The sequence below is a fragment of the Aphanomyces astaci genome (genome assembly GCF_000520075.1).
Source record: "Aphanomyces astaci strain APO3 unplaced genomic scaffold supercont1.68, whole genome shotgun sequence".
Lineage (NCBI taxonomy): Eukaryota > Oomycota > Saprolegniomycetes > Saprolegniales > Verrucalvaceae > Aphanomyces > Aphanomyces astaci.
The window spans coordinates 211852-230424 of record NW_009798331.1 but is presented as its reverse complement, the minus strand read 5'-3'; the positions used below and the strand labels follow the sequence as shown (position 1 = coordinate 230424).

Below are 18573 nucleotides of genomic sequence, written 5' to 3'. Positions count from 1 at the left end.
AAAGTGTTGTGCAGGGTGGATGAATACTGTACTATGTGTCGTACGCTACCAAGGTGTACTGTGTACTACTTCGAGTACTTCGAGTAGTACTTTGTAGTCAAGGGCTTTTTACTACTATTAATAGTCCATTGGCTGGATACCACATTCACTCGTTTGTGCTTGAAGTGTTGGTCGCTGCCAATTGTAGAAGGTAAACTGTCAACAGTCCTACCTAGTACAGTACACAGTACCACCGATACCCCATAGACTCCATTTTCGAATTTAACACGCTTGGAAACATGCCGAGTGTCGTCTATTCGATCTTCCGCCGCAACAGTTTGATCCCAATGCTGCCGCTCCAGAGCTCGGTGACTCGAAAGTGTGATTGTTGAAGTACACATTGCATCGTTAAACCCGTTCGGTGAGGGACAACTTGCTACATCTTTCGTTTTGACTACTTGGACAAATTTTCAATTCTGCCGTTAGATTCTAAAATCCCCACGTTGTTTCGGCATGGCCAAGGCGTGGGCATCGATATTGCCGGCATTGTCACGCAAGTGAGTGTAGACGTCACGACGTTTTGTGTCGTGGACCGAGTATGTGGCAACACCAGGGGGCCCTCGCAGATCAAGCAACTTGCCGAGCAACTCAATTGGCCAAGCTTCGACCTTCGTTTACGTTTCAACAAGGCGGCGCTACCTTGTGCGTACCTGACGGCGTATCAAGGCCTGATCAACCATGGCTTTGAACCCGGGGCTAAAGTACTGGTCACTGGAGCCAGTGGCGGGTGCGGTACTGCCGCAATTCAACTCGCCAAGGCGCTAGGGGCCAGCGAAGTGGTTGATGTGTACTCGACCAAGAACGAAGGCTTTGTCAAGTCGATTGGCGCCGACCGCACGATCGATTACGAGACTCAGTCGATTGTGACCGGGGATGAAGGGTACTTTGACTTTGTGTTTGACGCGGCGAGTGGCAGCCCTGGTGGCGAAGACTACTTGAAAAAAGCCAAGGTCGTGCTAACCGATCCCTCCAAATACCACGTCACACTCAGTGGTCCCGCGACGTTTTGGATCCAGCTCATTTGTGGCTGTTCACCCAAGCACATTGCGCTTCAAATGACCAGTCGAAAATGCGCCGATTTGACCGCGATCGTGGAACTCTTGAATCGATCCGACCAACGGCCTGCTATCGACACGGTGTTTCCCTTCACAAACCAAGGCGTTGTCGACGCGTTCGCGAAATTGAAATCCCGTCGAACAAAGGGCAAACTCATCATTGATGTCGCCGCGAGCCTCAACACATTCCACTAATATGGTAGTACAGTAGAGTCCACATATGGACGCTTCTTACGAATATACCTCTAACTAGTAACTACTGGTATATTCCTTGAGTTCAGCCTTGAGTTGGATGGATGGGTGATGTTGGCGATGCAGTAGTGGTGATGATTAAGATGCCGAGCTTTGGGGCTTCATACTTTCAAGTATGTCACTGTGAATAGCGTGAATTTACTCCAATGTACACTGTAGTTCCCTGTAGCCTTCACCAGCATGAATGATTTGAGTGGCTGTGCTCTTCACGAATACTAGTACAAACGAAAGCTCGAGTACTTGTAGTAATGTAAGTTATTGGTTGTATCCCAGGTGCATATAGGTAGAGCCAACAAACTGTTTTGGGTTTACGTTGAATTTAATGATATCAAGACAACTACGAATACCACACAAGTTGGTGGCCTTTCTTGTGTTGGATGAAGCGTCGTCCGAACCTTTTAGTAATTGTCACGAAGGAATCGAGGCGGGCTTGGGACGTTGCCTTCACCTTCAACGGCATCGTTGAGGGCATCGCGCAGTGCTAGGAGCATGGCCAACTTTTTGCGTCGCTTTAGCGCCGTTCCCCGCTTTCGGCGGTCGTCCAAGAGGGTTTCGTCCTCGTCCTCCAACGCCTCATGCCGTTCAAACAACATGGACGCTTCGTCGTTTGAACGGGATCCTTGGGCGTCTTCTGCCATAAACGAAAACGAAGGCGGCAACACGACGCGATTGAGTGCGTTCGACTTGGCCAGCAGGTCCAGCACCACGCGGTTGTCGTCGCCTGTGGCAACAATCCCGTCGGCGTCCGAAAAGAGGGCCCAGCGCAGGCGATGGTCACCTGTTTCCACCGACGCGACGGTGTCGTCCAACAACGCAGCAGCTCGACCAGTGCGATGATGATGATAAACGCGACTGCGGCTTGACGAACGCGTAGAATCGTCCAACGCCGACCGGAAGGTGTGGGTGCTGGGCGCACGAGAATTCGAATCGAAGCCGCTGTTATCGCTGGCGGTAACAAAGGTGGCCAAGCTGGCAAACGCAAAGGCACTGATGGTCTTCATGGTGTCGAGGGAGTTTGGAAATGAGCCATATGCATGTTGTTGTTGGTTCGAGGCGACGACGGGTTCAATAGAACAACGGCTAACGTTCGAATTCGACCTTGTTGAATTAAATTTTTGACCAGGGCATAAAAGATAAATAGAAAGAAGAACGTGATGTTGGAACGTTAGTGTCTGTCTTGTAATATGCGCCCAGATATAATGAAAAACAAAGAGGTAGAACGCTGCTGTGTCTTCTTTATCTTAGTGAATCTCTCAACGCGGAAGCTTAACGTCGACTCATAATCAGACCATCAAACACCACGAGGGGTTGCTATCCTTGTTCGATCATTTGTCTGTGTATACAAGTATTTGCAATCTCGACCACTTGATTGAAATTAGCATGCAAAGATGACAATAACTGTATGTATCCATACAATCATGAGAATTAAAGGTTTAAAAGGCGCACAGCCCAAGTTGGTTGGCCTCGTCATAACGTGAGCTCAAGATACCACGAACGATACAGTAGTTCGACGGAGTAACGTTATTCTAGGATACAGTACATTAATTGTCGTGTACTTCAGCAAAATATACCCTCGTCATCACAAGCGTTACAGTAACTAGTTAGTCTAACTTCTTGTTATTAAAGTTCCAAGTAGTTTTCTGAAATAGCATGAGCCAATCAAAATCGATTTAGCTATTTTTTTTTCACTTTTTAGAAAAATATTTCAAGGACCTCTTATTCTACTTTTGGTATATGATTGCGTAAAAAATCAAAAATCGCACAAAAAGAGGTAAAAAAGTAGGAAACTGTACTTGGAACCAATTTTCCATTTTCCAAAAAATATCTTCTTGGAACAGGCCCTTATTAATACCCCAAAATGTAGCTTTCGACACACACTGAAATCCATGACGTCATGTCTAACAATCTAGCCATATCATGTTTGTAGCCACAACAACTTATTTGGCTCACCCTCACCCCACAAAGCGCGAGGTCACGTTTTGTCGTGGTTATGATGAACGTATTGTTGAACTGTACGTTTTCATCGGGCACCTTGAGGTTAAGTGAATAATGGAGCAATCATATTTACTCTGCCCTTGCAACCAACATTGCCGACGCATATAATCAATTCTTTGAGAGTACATTTCACGCGTTGAAGCTTAGTATGAATTGCTGCAGCTAGGGCTTGTAGCCGGTGGACGCAGATTTCTATGCACCACCGCTGCGACCACCACCAGTAGCAACGCTGCCATCCCGACGGCGACTTCCAACGCCAACATGCGACTCAACGTGTTGGTCCAGCGTTGACAACTGCGATGCATGTACGAACATGGATATGATTTTCTGGTACGAATCTACGCATTGAAAGTTCACGTGGATGTTAAAGCCACCACATTCGTCCTTCGTGTCATGGAACCACCAGCTTGCTGTAAGTGAAGTTTAAGGTCCAAGTCGAGTGGTTGGAACAGCCAACGGCGTGGGATTTTTTGTGTTTGCCCCAGTCAGCCACGCATTCCTACACGTGTCCTAGATGAAGTGGCCGTTGTCGGACGGAAGAATCACGTGGAGTCGAGGGGGATGCAATCGAATCGCGCCAACCAAACCGATCCCCAATCGATCTGATTGGTTGAATTTCATTGAGAAGGTTTTGATTGGTTATTAATTTTGAGCTCATCTGAGGTAGCCAATCAAATAGATTTAAATTCCAACGAGAAACCACGCCACAACACAATGAAATTTCACTCGAAAGCACAATTAACGTCAATTCCTTCTCCAACGTGTTTACACGTGGTGGTGAGCTGTCTGCTTTTCAGGCAGGCTGCGGCCTATGTCGTCTCTTACGGTTACCAGCATTACAGTTAAAAGCAAACGATTTGGTAATAATATCGTCATGGAGTTGACATTGTCAGGTTGGAGCCAAGCAAGGGGTTACACTGACGTTGGCGCCTTTATACGTCCAGTGACACGCCGATCCGAAACGCTGTCTTGAACGGATGATTCTTCGCCTCGGAGTTCAATGGAAAGCTCACGACACTCCAGTCGGCGTCTTACAGGTGGTTCCCGGCTTCACGTACACTTGACAGACCGTTGCACCAGTCGTCGAGAAAGAAGCTAGCTGGTCACTAGCGCGTTGGCCCACGGTTGTAACTACCCCATTCAGAACAAGAAGCACGTTACCTTTGCATGTTCTAGTGCAATGAGGCAAACCGTTACATGCAGGCTTTCGGAAACGTCGTTTGGACGAACCCGTCTCAACCGGATGAGGTGGCGATTATGCGGATGATTGCTTTCATTGGATGAAACAAAACGACAAGGATGGACTACCCTAACCATAAACGACTGTTGGCCGTAGGTACCACTACTACCGTATACCCCCCGCTTCAGTACCTATGAAAATGTCAGTGAAATCTGATCACAACCGGTACAGCTCCACGAAAACTATTCAGGCATGCGCATTGGTCTAAATCCATCACAGGACTTATATTTCATTGGATGAAAATAATTAACGCATGGTGATTGGATATTTTTGTCCAATTAGAGACAACTAGGTACTACCGGAACCATGAAAATGTTCGTCATTGTCCGATACGTTCCAAATCGGTACAGGTCCAACCGGAGAAATCATAGGTACTGTATACGGTAGTAGTATTACTACTAGTAGGTACAGGTGTACGCCATTTTGCATTCCTAATTAAATAAAGCGTACAACCATTCGTATATACAACCATTCGTATATATAATGTGAACTAACGACCAAAGTGTGTGTCGACCTGAAGGACTTTCTCCAGTGCCTAGTTAAATACTGTAAACCTGCATCCTTTGATAATACCTCTGGTATTATTAGTCAAGTTACCCATATACGACTCGTGCATCTAGTACGTTTCAGCCAAGATATTCACCACCAACGCCGTCCAGCCTGAAAACGGATGGCAGCGCTGGCCTCGCCCCGTGTGTGGGTTGTATTGCTCGTACAAGTAGCCCGTGGCCTTGTATTCGTGAGAAATCGCCGCGACCACTCGATCTCTCAACGTGTCGTACAGTGATTGGTACTGCTCTCGAACTGACTTGTCGCTGGCGTGCGTCGCATAGTGCTGAAAACTGCCCAAGGCCAGGTAGTTGATGTTCATCCAGATCGGACCACGCCAGTAGGGGGCGTCACCGGGGGCGTTGGGGCGCTCAAAGTACAAATCTTGGGGGGACAGCGACATGAGTCCATGAAGTGAGAGCAGTTCGTTGGCGACGAGCGTGCCCAGGGGGGCCAACTTGGGCGAATTCAGTGGCAAAATCTGCAGAAATAGCGGGAAAAACGACACATACCCTACCCGGCGCACGAATTGCAGCCGTTCCTACGATTCAAAAACGCCCTAAACGGTCCAAAACATACAAACAAAGTGCGAATTTTGTTTACCGTCTTTGGTACAAACACTTGTTTCCCCAAGAGTCCGCCATTGCCATCGCCCAGAGGGTACTGAAAGTGAGGATGCGTGCGCGGACACCCGTCGTTTCGGTTCTTTCGAAGCACTTGGACGTTTGCCGTGGTTTGAATACTAGAATAATCAAGGTTTTGTTTTTGAGATGCACGTAGGTGCACGAGAAAACAAACGTATTGAGGGTGCACACCTGTCGCCCGTCGATGGGTTTTGGCATCGAATGACAAGGTGATCTTCAAACAACCCGTCGTCGCTGTGCAGACCGTAGTCATAGTACAAGGACGTAGCTGGATCCCAGTGCAAGTGGTTCATTGTGTCCAGATACGCCTGGGAAAGTTCCGAGAACGTTCGGGCTTCGACAGTGTCGCCCACTGCAAGGGCCACCTTGGCCAATATCGCACTGCCCTACCAGGAAAAACCACCACCCGTACGATCAAAAGACGAATATTATTATTTTACGCACTATAAACCTATATTTAATTTAGGCGCGGATACATATTACGAGTATAAAAATATACAGTTACACACGTGTGCCTTCGAAAACGATCATGCGAGGCACTCATCCAGCAGTGACAATATATACTAGTATACCATGACAGGTCGTATATATATATATATAAATTCTGTGTATCGGATTTCGTCCTTCCAATACGATTCAAAAGAGAATTCGACATACCATAAACACAAATATTTTTTACATATATCATAACCTGTAGATATACATAGTATTATTGTATACAAAAACGCAATCTTTGCGGCACGTTAATATACGACCATGTTCTATGACGCTCGAGACTACTGTCTTTGTCGTGAAAAATATATATAAAACGGGAATATATTTATATAACTCAATGCAATCTGTCAAATACACGAGGAATATATATTGTTATGTGTTTAGTCTAACATCTCAAGCGAGACATGAAGTATTATTGACATGGACAAACCACCAAATACACCAGAAGGATCGACAGAAACGAATTGAGCCAATCAGATTGCAGGAAACCGTCATCAACTTTTAATAAGAGTACGACTTTAAGTAGTGTCATTGTCCCCACCACAGGACTACGTTTTCTACATTTATATAATAATCCAACAATTCAATCGATGAAAAATTTGGCAAATAGAAGTCCAGCCTTTTGGAAACATCGACAATATATATATATATACATTACCTTGATCATCCACGCAGCTAGATCCACATGTCGTTCGTCCGCCGACGGATGCGATGCCCTTGGGTAGTCATCCAACCCAGATGAAAGCGTGTTTGGCATGAGCTTGCCGTCGTGAACGTCCCGCCCTCGCCACCGAAACGTATGCGGCTCCTCGCCGGCCTGGGTCCGCTGGAACCACGCAAACCACTTGCGCAGTTGGGGCCACCACCGGTGCAGCACCGCCGACTGCGACAGGTGCGGAAGGAGCTTCTCGACCGCCAGAAGCAGACTCGGCGGGTTTGCGTGGGTTGGGAACTGCGTGATAAACTCGGCGGGTACGCGCGCTTCGGCCAACGAGCCTATGTATCAACAAGCACCGGTTACATATATATGTATGTATAGTTCTACGATATTCATAGATAGTGGAACAACTTGGAGTATAGAAAGAAGACGTGGTCTTCCAACAAGAGATGGCAGTCGCATGAGGTACATTCTATCTATATATACAGTATGCATGGCTTTCTCAACTACAGGGAGTATCATAAATATCATCCACAGAGAATATGTATATATATCTATTTATAAGGATAAATGTATGTATATAGTATGTACACATATAGACGCCAGTATATATTATATATGGGAGGGATGTCAGTGCCACGGTTCTCTGGATACACTTCATGACATGAGAATATGTCGGGACTATATGCATATGTATATGATATGTACCAATATATATGTACCACCAATATATATATATGAAGAAATACATAAATATGCGTGATATGTACAAATATATATATATGCTACACAGCTCCTTGACATCCTCTTACGAGGATATTTCCCTACCTCGAATTTGTTCGCGGGAAATGTACCCGTCGTCGTCCATAAGGTCCAACCACGCATCGACAACTTGAACCGCGACTTGTGTGTCAAAGGGGATAATTCCCAGTAGATGGAATCCTTCGTCCCATAGGAATCCCCTTGGGAAGAACGACCGGGACGGGACCGCCGACAGGAGCGACCGCGCGGGGTTGGTCTGCGTCGCTTGTCCATCTGCTTGTTGCAAGATGGTGCTAATACATACAGAACATCCCTCCATTTGGCACACAATTCAAAGATAAATATCCACGGTATTGTGGATTCAGTAGTGTATAAATTTCCAGACCCTGTCGAATCATGAATCATCGACGCTATTGGCTAATCGAATTTTTTGAGTGGATTTGATTATTGGCTGTTACAGAAAGGACAAGTTTATTCAACCAATCACAACTCCAGCGTGATGATATCCATATTGATTAGACACAACTACGCGAATTTTGAAAGATGATATTGTCAAATCGATTCGAAACTGGAGCGAATGTCAGAATGGATTAAAGAACCGCCTAAGCCAATCAAATCACGTAATTCTGTCGAGTTTCTGCCAATCCAAACGTTTGACTCGACCCTGTCCCTCCGCACTGGGCAAAACCATTTATATACTAATAGTTGTATCGTATAGTTTGTACAAGATTAAATTGGATCAACTGAATTCGATTGCCTTTGGCGAAATCACTCCCAAGTTCAAATTTGGGTGAAATACATAATAGCAAACTCACAATATACAGTGAACAACAACACTCCAGCATGCATACCTTCCGTAAAAGTACCCAATCCCCCCGATTAAGTTGCTCAGTGCCGCTTGTCCGAGAGGTTCAAACTCGGGCGATATATGGGGAAACGCAGCGTGGAACTTGGCTTGAAAGGCCAAGTGAAATGACGGCAGCATGCCATCCATCACGACGACGGGGGTGGTCGACAGTACCTCGTCTGCGGCTTCGTCGTAGAGCAAGTGCAGCGTCAGGTCGTTCACGATCGATGGCGAAAATGTGAGCTGAACTAGGGCCAAGGTACTGGACGGCGCCAGAATGTTGGTCAGACGAGTGATTGTCGGCGCGTTGTCCGGATACGAGTTGGTCAAGTCGAGCAGCGTCTTCCGGATGTTGACAACGCTCCAAGACGACTCGCCTTGGTATTGGACAGATAGATCTTGCGGCGCGCCGCGGAAATGGACTTGGAAACGCGCGTGGAAGGCAAAGATGGGGTTCGCATGTGCAGATACAATCTCCAGCTCAATACATGATTGGCCATTTGGAGGCGGTTGGCGGCATGTCGTCGGCGGCTGGACCGACCACGATGCGCCTGCACGAGATATGGCGAATCAGTGAAAGTGTTGAAGCATATATATTGTGATTTTTTGCTATAAACTTGCAGCATTCGCTAGGTTTGTCCAATCAATACTGAATCATCACGGTGGAGTTGTGATTGGTTGAATATACTTGTCCTTTTTGTATGAACCAATCAAATAATCCACTCAAAATCGGATTAGCCAATAGCGTCAATGATTCGTGAATCGATTCGGCAGTAAGATTCGATTCGACGGGGTCTGGAAATTTGTACAAATCCAAAGCCAGAAAAAAAAACTGTCAAGGAGCCAATCAAGCGCGTGCAACCAGTGTGATTTTAAATAGGGGTGTATTCAACACATTTAGTCTAATAAATCGACCGGTGGATTCAGTGAATTTGGTAAAACAGCTCAAATTTTGTTATGTTTATTCAAGACTGAAGCGACACGGAGAAGAATGAGAATGCGACAAACAACCAAATAAATGTAAAAAATGTAGAAAAGTATTGAGCCAATCAGAAAGCAGAAAAGTATAAATCCACAACTAAGTAGTGTGTGACTTGCACAAACAATCGATCGATGGATTTGGCAAATCAGCACCAAAATCCAAATAAGATGTTGTAATTTATCAAGGTCATCATTTTAATTTAGATGCACAAAAGTCTAATTTAATTTTACCTGGATTAACTTTTTTAGTAAAAAAAGGTATATATTTAATATACCATTATACAAGATTGCTGGGAAGGAAGCATTGTTCAAGGTGATACGAATCAAGTGATGCCATCACGCTATGAAGAAATGAATGTCATGACCATTCACAACCACGAGATATCGAAAGGAAGGAGGTTCGTGCATGATAAGTGTGAGTCGCATTCAGTTGGAGGGTTCGTATACCTTGCTGAGTGTCGCGCCGACAGGCATGAGTCAACGAATCGTCTTCGCAGCCGAGATCGAGGTAGAAGAACAACGATGCCGTGTCGGGGAGTGCGACGTCGGCGCGCAGAGGCGTCACGGCGACGCGGGCTGCCCATGACCGAGTGGCAAACGTCGTGGGAGACGTCGGCGGTTTGAGGAACGTCGTGTCCAGCAATAGGTTGTTGTGCTGGTCGCGAATGGTCTGCGAGCCAAACGTACGGCCGTCGTGCTCCAGCCAGCCATACTGCTCCAAGTGATCGCTCTCAAGGCACTCATGGCGAAGCTTGGGCTCCTTCGATGTCGACCACAGCAAGCCCGCACTCACATGGAACGGGGACGTTCGTGAGCGAATGCCAAAGTAGTGACCCGAGTGGTACGTGCCCCATCGAAGGGCGTCGTCGACGTCCGAGGTCTCGTCGACAGCATGCGCACAGGTATACCCTGTGAGGAGCACCGCGGCTGCAAGTGCCACGTGCATGCTTTTGTGAACAAGCCATACGAGATACACACTATTTTAAGACCATCAATTCGCAAACATTGAATTATTTTAAATACTGTTTTCAGTACTACTTCAAGCTATGTCGAAGTAATATTTATACAAAGAAATACTATTAATACAATTGTTTTAACCCAATTCTTTAAATAGTGTGCATCATAGTTGTTGGAATGAGTTCTGCCGCCGCCGCCGACGGCATCGTCCAGATCTCCATCTTCTATGGCAAGCAGCAAGCCGTGTTGACGATTCCTGTGGATGGAGATGGCCAAATGACTGTCCGAAAGCTCAAAGGATTGATTGAGCCATTGTTTGGTACACCTGTTGCAGCCCAGAAGTTGCTCTTTAAGGGGAAGGAACTATTGGACGCATCGACGATCAACCTGTCCACTCTTCCCAGCAAACCAAAGATGATGCTGCTGAGTCGTTCACCATCATCACAAGTCCACACATCATCAGCAACGCACCGTCCTTTGTCCCCAGACGTTCCCATCGCGCCAACAACTCCATCACCACCACCACCACTGCCACGTGTCGTCGTACCTGTCGGAGAAAACCAAGTGCTTGTCCAAGTTGTTCGTGGAAAAGACCGGTATCGGTTCGCAATGGACACCATCTCGTCCGTCTTCGACGTCAAGACACACCTGGAAATGCTCAGTGGAGTTGCCGCCCGCTCCCAGCGCCTTTTGTTCAAGGGAAAGTACCCCACAGATGACCTCGTCCTTTCATCGCTCGTGTCGTCCACAAACACATCGCCGTCGTCGCTCGTCTTTATGCTTCTCTTCGACGAACGGCAGCATGTCCGAGTGGACGTCCAAGCCACGACCGTCGAGCTGCAGCTGCAACTTGTCACGCATCGCACTAACTTAGCTCGCTTGGAGGGTCAGATCCAGCGCAATTTCTTTGACGCGACCGACGTAAGTCTGCGACTCCGACAGTTACTCGATGCCGTCGAGATCTTACTCAGCAACGCCGAAATCGCATGCGATTCATCCCCTTCCCACGACCTCCGTCAACTGTCCACGGATGCCCAAGCACTTCGAGACGCCATCACCCTAGTCCACGAAGCGCTCATCACGCGGCGGACATAATCATGATGACGTTAACGAATACATTTACTTCCAAGGATTGTGGATTCGGTACAAATTTCCAATCTCGCCGCCGAATCACGAATCGACGCTATTGGTTAATCCAATTTTGAGTGGATTTGATTGGTTCTTAAAGAAAAAAGGACAAGTATATTTAACCAATCAGAACTCCAGCGTGATATCCAATAACGTTATTGATTCGACAAACCACGCGAGTTTTGAAGCGTCTCTACTACTTACTGTACACTGTACCTGTAAAATTCTTTCATTGTTATTAAAAATATATATATATCTCGAGGTTGGGTTAATTGTTTCAAATCCACGTCAAAAACGAATCTCTCATTATTAGAATACAATGAACGACTATGATGTGGAGATTTGAAGTTTTTTAGAGGCGTTCATGTTACAGCAATCTAATGACCACGAGATTGGTTGATGACATTCGACTATACGATACAACACTCGCCATATTCCAATTGTCATAGTGTCCACAGATCAATCAACGTTAGACACAGAACCCTACACGCCGGCGAGTAAACTTTGGAAAAATATATAAGAAGCAGTGTACCCCTTGATCTCACAATTTGGCAAAGTTCAACCCGAGGACTTACATGTCCATGTCAAGAGATCGTGAACTGACAACAGATGAAGGTGACAACAGTCCACTTCAATGTTAATACGCTAACCGCTTCATTGGACAGTAAAATGTCTCCAATTAATATTAATATTTGAAGTACTAAGTACTACTAGTAGTCTAGTAGTACGTTGTAATAACGTATCCAATCCTAATTACAGTAGTGCAGTATTACTTGTATAATGGACATAGAAATAAATACTATGGCACCTCTGTCCGTAAACCATAACCCTACGCAGTAGTACTTGTAATAATTTGCATTTGCCGAATTAATCGAAGCTCTAATATATAGAATTAATAGAAGCTCTACAATAAATGTTCTCACCAACGATTTGAGGGGGCGCGGCGACTTGTTCGCGTTGATGTGCTGGAAGATCTGACAATCTCTAGTGAGTTCTAATAGACTAGTAGCTAGCTACTACATAATAGAACTTCATGTCAATATTCATAGAACCAACGTTCTACCGGTATACGTATACTACCGACGTACACCTAGGTTCAAATGGTGGTTCATTATTCACTTGATACCGTAGGCAATTCATTATGAGCATATAATGTATTGACTCTGTTGCATCAATTGATCGTGGTGGAGCACGAAAAAGGCGGGTTATTGACAGCGCTTCGTTTTGGCGTTCGTGGCTCCCCCTTGTGCTCGGGGTTACTGGTCGAGTTATTTGTATGTTGGTTGTATGGAGTGCGCAAGTCGAGCTTGAAGGCACTTGTTCATGTCAACAAAGGAAGCACCGAATGGCGTCAGAATCACTGCGGACCGCAGTTCTCGTCGACTGCCCTGCTGGGGGTATCCGGGCAGGCCTCGGGGGTCGTCATCCACGCGGTGCCAATGCTGAAATCGACGATTCCGGATACCATGACCATCGTCGTCGTCGAGCCGCCACGTCATCCCCCTCCATCCTCCTCGAGAACGACGACGATACCTTGTGGACGACGACGCAAAGAGACGTTCCAATCGGCAGACACTACAAACCCCCTTGTGTCGCGAGCAAATGAAACTCGCTCCTTTCTAAGAAGAGCGGGCCGCCTGCCGCTCCGAGATATAAACACCGAGCTCCCCTCAAATGTGCGGGAACTGTATGCACGTTCGTGCCACGACGGTGTGCGTGGAGTGCATCATCATGGCGTTCTGCGATGTCTCATGAAGGCACTATCATGTGATGGCGTCATTGGACAAGAGACAGGCGACCGGGTATTTGCGAACCCGTCCCAATTCTTTCTCACCAGCAGCATGATGTATCGCCAGAATAATGACAACGAGATCGCGCTGCCCATGCGGTTCAAGTGGCCACGTGGCGTTATTTATACCAACTTTGTCGATAATTAGTATGATTTGTCGACCACAATTGAAACTTTAGTATTTAGTTTTCAACATGCAATCCTTTATTCGCCGATAATGTCGTTGAGCGCATCTCGAAGAGCTAGGAGCATAGCCTCAGTATCGTGTTCATTGTCTATCGATGCATCTTCCAACATGCTTAGGGGGTGGTGTGAAGGGATAGCTTGGTGCAGCTGGGCCGCGTGTAGCATTGCCGTGACAGTGTCGTCATCGTTGCCTTGGGCCAACACCCCGTCCGCTTCGGAGAACAACACCCACTTCAGGTTGGTTGGCACGGCATTCTCGGCATTGTTGTCCAAGTACATGGCGCCTTGGTCTGCATGTTGACGACGAAATGATTGGCGAAACGATTTGAAGTTTTGGTATGCGCTGACGGTGGCAATCGTGGCAAGGACTAGCGTGAACTTCATGGCAAGTTGGAGACTGCGTGTGTGTACCCTGGCTTGTGGAAGTCGTCGAGGGTCAAACAAAAACGAACACTTCGAAAGAGCATGATGCCAAATGGACACGATTAGTTCGATTCGAATAGTACCCTTGCTCATGATTCGAGACTAAACTTATACAGTATGTATATTACGAAGGGTTGCAATTTATGGTCACGAGTTGTCGAGGGCGGTAAAAGTCGAATTTAATTAACGCTATAAACTTATGAAAGACATTCGTTCAATGAGATTGGCCAAGCAGGACGAGGCCGTCTACCGGTGGAGCAACCTCCACGAACGATCTTTGTATTCCGTGTGCAAGTAAGGTGAATAACCGAAGCAAAATGACAATCTTCAAATTGGAGGAGCCCCTCGTCGACAATCAGGTCGTCGCCCCTCTGAGCTAGTACCCCGTCGGAATCGGTGCAAGGAGCGCCGCGGGGGTCATGTGCCCAGGGGGGCGTGAACTGCTGGAGCTCGATCAGCTCGTACATAATACCACAATTCCCAAGCCACTGGACAAACGTTTCTCCAAGACAACCGCCGTCGCAACGGTATAACTTTTGATGGCATCTTGCTGTCCAAGTAAGTACCAGTCAAAGACTTGGGGGACCAGCATACAGTGTTCGTACGTTTAATCGGCTCGGGCGCCGTGGAATGACGAGACTTTAAGGCTTTTCTACCATCGACACTAACCCATTCAGTCCATGTAACCTGGCTATTGCTCAACGTGCTTAACACTGCTGCCGTTTCGTCAGCCGAGACTCAAACTCGTTGATCCTAATTTACTCTACAAGTGGATAGATAATTAGGAGTTACACGTGACTGCATCCACTAGAACAAAATAGGGTAATAAAAACAATGCATATTATTTGTGTACTCTGACGACCTCAACTCGTACAAGGGATTTACTGTTAGCATTATACTTCGAAGCATGTACTACGTAGTACACGCGGGGGTAGGACGAAGTCCCAGAAATTTAGCTTGAGTGAATCCCAGAAATTTAGCTTGAGTGAACGGTATTTTTCAGATAATTCTCAGGAGCGTCCAACAATGGCCGAATTTTATCACGATCCTGCAACTCGAGTATGGGACATTCCAAATCGTCCAGGCCACTTAAAACCGATGGCGTCTTATTCCACGGCGAAAAAATTGACTTCACTGGGAATCGAACCCAGGTCTCCTGCATACAGGCGCACTCCATTGCTCCACAACGTCGTGCTCTTGATTATGTTTCCATCGCGGCGATCGTTCTTGCCACCCGTTTACAGTATAACGTTACCTCTGTTTCATGAGCTGTAGAGTACCGGTAAAGTTGACCGACACCGCAGACGTGCATTATCGGTCGACGGTTGGTAGACATAACAGCTAACGTTAGGATAAACACGAGCACTGTGATATCATCAAAGTAGTATGATCCTCACCGTTGCCTCGATCGGCTTGTGTAGTCATGTCAGCTCCGTGTTTATACTGTTATTCAGTGGATTTGCTAGGAATTACTAGACGCCATGGGTTTTTTAAGTGACCTCGTCGTTTTACTCACTGTCAAGTGCTTTTTTAAAAGCACTTGACAGCACTTGACATTGGCTTTAAAAAAAGCCAATGAAATCAAGTTGGACGATTTAGACTAAAAACATGTCTCAAAGACCCGACTTGGACGATCGTGATAAATGCCGGCCATTATGGAAAATCTTGACATTTGTATCCCCTCTTAAGCAGTCTTGACATGTGCTCACGGTCAATTAATCATCTAATCCTCGTATTGCAATAATTGTGTAGGCAGACACTGTATACGTACAGAGTATCCGGATGTTGAACAACAGTTAAGTTTCCAAACACTGCGTTAAACCATAAAACGTGGCATTCCAAAGATTAGGCATGGGTAGTATATAGAAGTAAGTATGTAGAGGGCATCAGTACATCAGTATACCTACAGTACTAACAATAGTACTGTAGAAGAAAATAAAGTTGACATGTCGAACATTTCCACGTATTCTTCTAAATGAAGGTTGTACATTTGTCAAGCTCCCACTTCTACATGCATTTTCCAATTTGCCATGAAACTTGCGTTCGTTGTTGCACTTTGCGCCGCCAGCACTGCGTCCGCCGATCGCCAATGGTTGATCAACCATCACAAGCACGACACTGCTACTGCTCATTCGGCTGCTTCTCAATCTAGCCACCGCACGACGCACCCGTCGCCCGTGGCCCAACAACATCATTCGTCCACTCGAACCGAGCTACAAGATGGCATCGAAGCCTTCAACGGAGACAACAGTCCCCCGTTTCGCTCTGAGTTGACCGAGCCCGACTACGTCGACTCGCTTCTAGGATCTCTCGACGGCGGCATGCAAATCATCTCCAACGGACAATTGACGGATGCTGTGCAAAGCCACAGCAACCACGACGACCATCAGCTCCAGTGGGCAGTGTACTCTGAATCGGACGGTGTACTCGCGACGGGTCAAGACCCCGACACCCTCGACACCCTCCTCCTGGAGTCGGCCGACGAGGAAGAAGAAGATGACGTAAAGCCAATCGACCCCTGGCACGACACTGACGACAGTGTGTTCATGGGGACTGCCAAGCACCGAGGCAAAGGGCACACGAGGGGGGGGCTTATCAAGGCAGAACTTCTGGACGAAGGAAAGCACAAAGTGCACCGATATAACGAGCACCTTAACACGTTGTTGGAAGATGCCGGGCGCCGTCGCCGCCACTTTCGTCGCCACGACTCTCGCTCGTTGCTTCGCCAACTGCGTGATGCCATCAACGAGATTGTCGCCGACCAGAATTAACCAAGAAAGTAGTGGCTGTGTATTTTAAACTTGAACACAATTGTACATGCAATATACTTCAAGTAAGTGTGATGACGAATGATATGTGGCGGCATGGAAACCGCTGTACTGTAGTGACAGCAATAAGGCAATTCGTTGCAATACTGTAGAAGTACTGGTCCTTCCAGGGGCAAAAGGTGGAACGTTTCAGGGAAAACACCCAACCTGGAATTGCTTGATATCATACGTATACCGACTAGTACGGCCCTTCGCCTCAAAACCTTCAGCACAGTTAAGTTTGATTGCTTGGTCCATTACAGTAGCAATCTTGCACAATTCAGTGGAACTCTTCAGAGGCGTAATCATGAACTCGTCAAGATGAAACCGTTTTGAAACCGTTGGGCTCAAGACGGCCTTTTTCGAAGGGTTTGTGCATGTTATTGTACACGTCTCAGAAATGTTGTTGCGTCAAAGTCGAAGAAATGATATTCCAGGACAGTGAGGTTAACCTTCGGTCCGTCCTCAATCATGCTGTTCCAAATCGAACACGTACGTATAGCAGTCATAGAACTAGGTGAATTGCCAGTTTGTGATTTCCAAGCCCTCACAAACATCCGGTAATGCAGACCTTCGTCGCAGGCATCCTCTTGGCTAGTGTGGCTGTCCATGGCACTCAAGTTTACCAACCTGGCATCTTTATCTGCGATACGTGGAAGGCGTGGAAGTGTTTTGACGACCTCTTCACCCCCGTCCGGTGGAATGCGAACGGGTATGACGTCGAGTGCATGTCCGTGGATGGCATGACGTGTGTGACAACGCTGACGGTGAACGCGTGCTTGCAACTGAAAGCGCAACCGCCCACGGTGACCAAACCCATCGTGTGTCCATCCAATGTCGCAGCTGCAGAGGCAAGCGTTGTAGCGTGGTGCAAAACAGCCAAAGACCGGCTTAAGTACTTGGACCAAGTAACGAGCGAGTATCAGCCACGCTCCACCACGTTGTCCCCAACCACTGCACCCTCGTCACCTCCACGCGGCACTACCGCCACACCGTCGTCTTCTGCCACACCTGCGACCACTCCACCTTCTTCGGGCGCCCCAACCACGACGAAACCAGTCACATCGAACACAACGCCCAAGCCAACTTTGCCGTCTACCCCGCCCACGACGACCAACAAAACCCCAACCACCCAAAGCCCCGCAACGACCAAACCCAGTACGCCAGGTCCATATGTTGACCCTTCGAAACCATTCGCCTCGACTCTTGTCCCTACTACCCACAAGCCAACAAAACCGGTACATCCGACGTTTGGGCCATTCCCAAATACCGCCACACCTACCACCACGAAGGCTACGTCTGCCACACCTGCGCCTGCTACGACTAAACCGACCACGTCATCGCTTGCACCTACTACGACCAAATCTGTATCGTCAACTCCTGCACCTGCCACCACTAAGCCTACGTCGTCAACTCCATCACCCAGCACTACCCAGCCATCTTCGACTACCCACAAGCCAACAAAACCAGTACAGCCAACGTTCACACCACCTACCACCACGAAGCCTACGTCTGCCACACCTGCGCCTGCTACGACTAAACCGACCACGTCATCGCTTGCACCTACTACGACCAAATCTGTATCGTCAACTCCTGCACCTGCCACCACTAAGCCTACGTCGTCAACTCCATCACCCAGCACTACCCAGCCATCTTCGACTACCCACAAGCCAACAAAACCAGTACAGCCAACGTTCACACCACCTACCACCACGAAGCCTACGTCTGCCACACCTGCGCCTGCTACGACTAAACCGACCACGTCA

General features: G+C 47.3%; 7 protein-coding genes across 7 annotated transcripts; 3 read left to right on the top strand and 4 right to left on the bottom strand.

The window, feature by feature from the left end:
• Positions 1-326: 326 nt before the first annotated feature.
• On the top strand, positions 327-1317 carry H257_15276 (hypothetical protein; the record flags this gene model as incomplete). Its single annotated transcript, XM_009843310.1, has 2 exons — positions 327-360; positions 466-1317. 2 exons carry the CDS (start codon positions 327-329, stop codon positions 1287-1289), a joined length of 858 nt encoding a protein of 285 aa, XP_009841612.1. The 3' UTR covers positions 1290-1317.
• A 260-nt stretch (positions 1318-1577) lies between these two features.
• H257_15275 (hypothetical protein) lies at positions 1578-2395 on the top strand. Its single transcript, XM_009843309.1, has one exon. The coding sequence runs from the start codon at positions 1836-1838 to the stop codon at positions 2181-2183; it is 348 nt and encodes a 115-aa protein (XP_009841611.1). The 5' UTR covers positions 1578-1835; the 3' UTR covers positions 2184-2395.
• A 2747-nt stretch (positions 2396-5142) lies between these two features.
• On the bottom strand, positions 5143-10480 carry H257_15274 (hypothetical protein). Its single transcript, XM_009843308.1, has 7 exons — positions 9965-10480; positions 8541-9087; positions 7756-7982; positions 6928-7265; positions 5946-6160; positions 5734-5872; positions 5143-5671 (listed from the first exon to the last, which is right to left on the bottom strand). Exons 1-7 carry the CDS (start codon positions 10461-10463, stop codon positions 5198-5200), a joined length of 2439 nt encoding a protein of 812 aa, XP_009841610.1. The 5' UTR covers positions 10464-10480; the 3' UTR covers positions 5143-5197.
• A 155-nt stretch (positions 10481-10635) lies between these two features.
• Positions 10636-11629, bottom strand: H257_15273 (hypothetical protein). Its single transcript, XM_009843307.1, has one exon. The coding sequence runs from the start codon at positions 11092-11094 to the stop codon at positions 10699-10701; it is 396 nt and encodes a 131-aa protein (XP_009841609.1). The 5' UTR covers positions 11095-11629; the 3' UTR covers positions 10636-10698.
• A 1894-nt stretch (positions 11630-13523) lies between these two features.
• On the bottom strand, positions 13524-14019 carry H257_15272 (hypothetical protein). The gene has a single exon (XM_009843306.1). The coding sequence runs from the start codon at positions 13959-13961 to the stop codon at positions 13596-13598; it is 366 nt and encodes a 121-aa protein (XP_009841608.1). The 5' UTR covers positions 13962-14019; the 3' UTR covers positions 13524-13595.
• Positions 14020-15987: 1968 nt separating this feature from the next.
• Positions 15988-16843, bottom strand: H257_15271 (hypothetical protein). Its single transcript, XM_009843305.1, has one exon. The coding sequence runs from the start codon at positions 16741-16743 to the stop codon at positions 16438-16440; it is 306 nt and encodes a 101-aa protein (XP_009841607.1). The 5' UTR covers positions 16744-16843; the 3' UTR covers positions 15988-16437.
• Positions 16844-17231: 388 nt separating this feature from the next.
• H257_15270 (hypothetical protein) lies at positions 17232-18560 on the top strand (the record flags this gene model as incomplete). Its single annotated transcript, XM_009843304.1, has 2 exons — positions 17232-18387; positions 18447-18560. The coding sequence occupies exons 1-2, from the start codon at positions 17371-17373 to the stop codon at positions 18558-18560; spliced, it is 1131 nt and encodes a 376-aa protein (XP_009841606.1). The 5' UTR covers positions 17232-17370.
• Between the last annotated feature and the right edge of the window lie 13 nt (positions 18561-18573).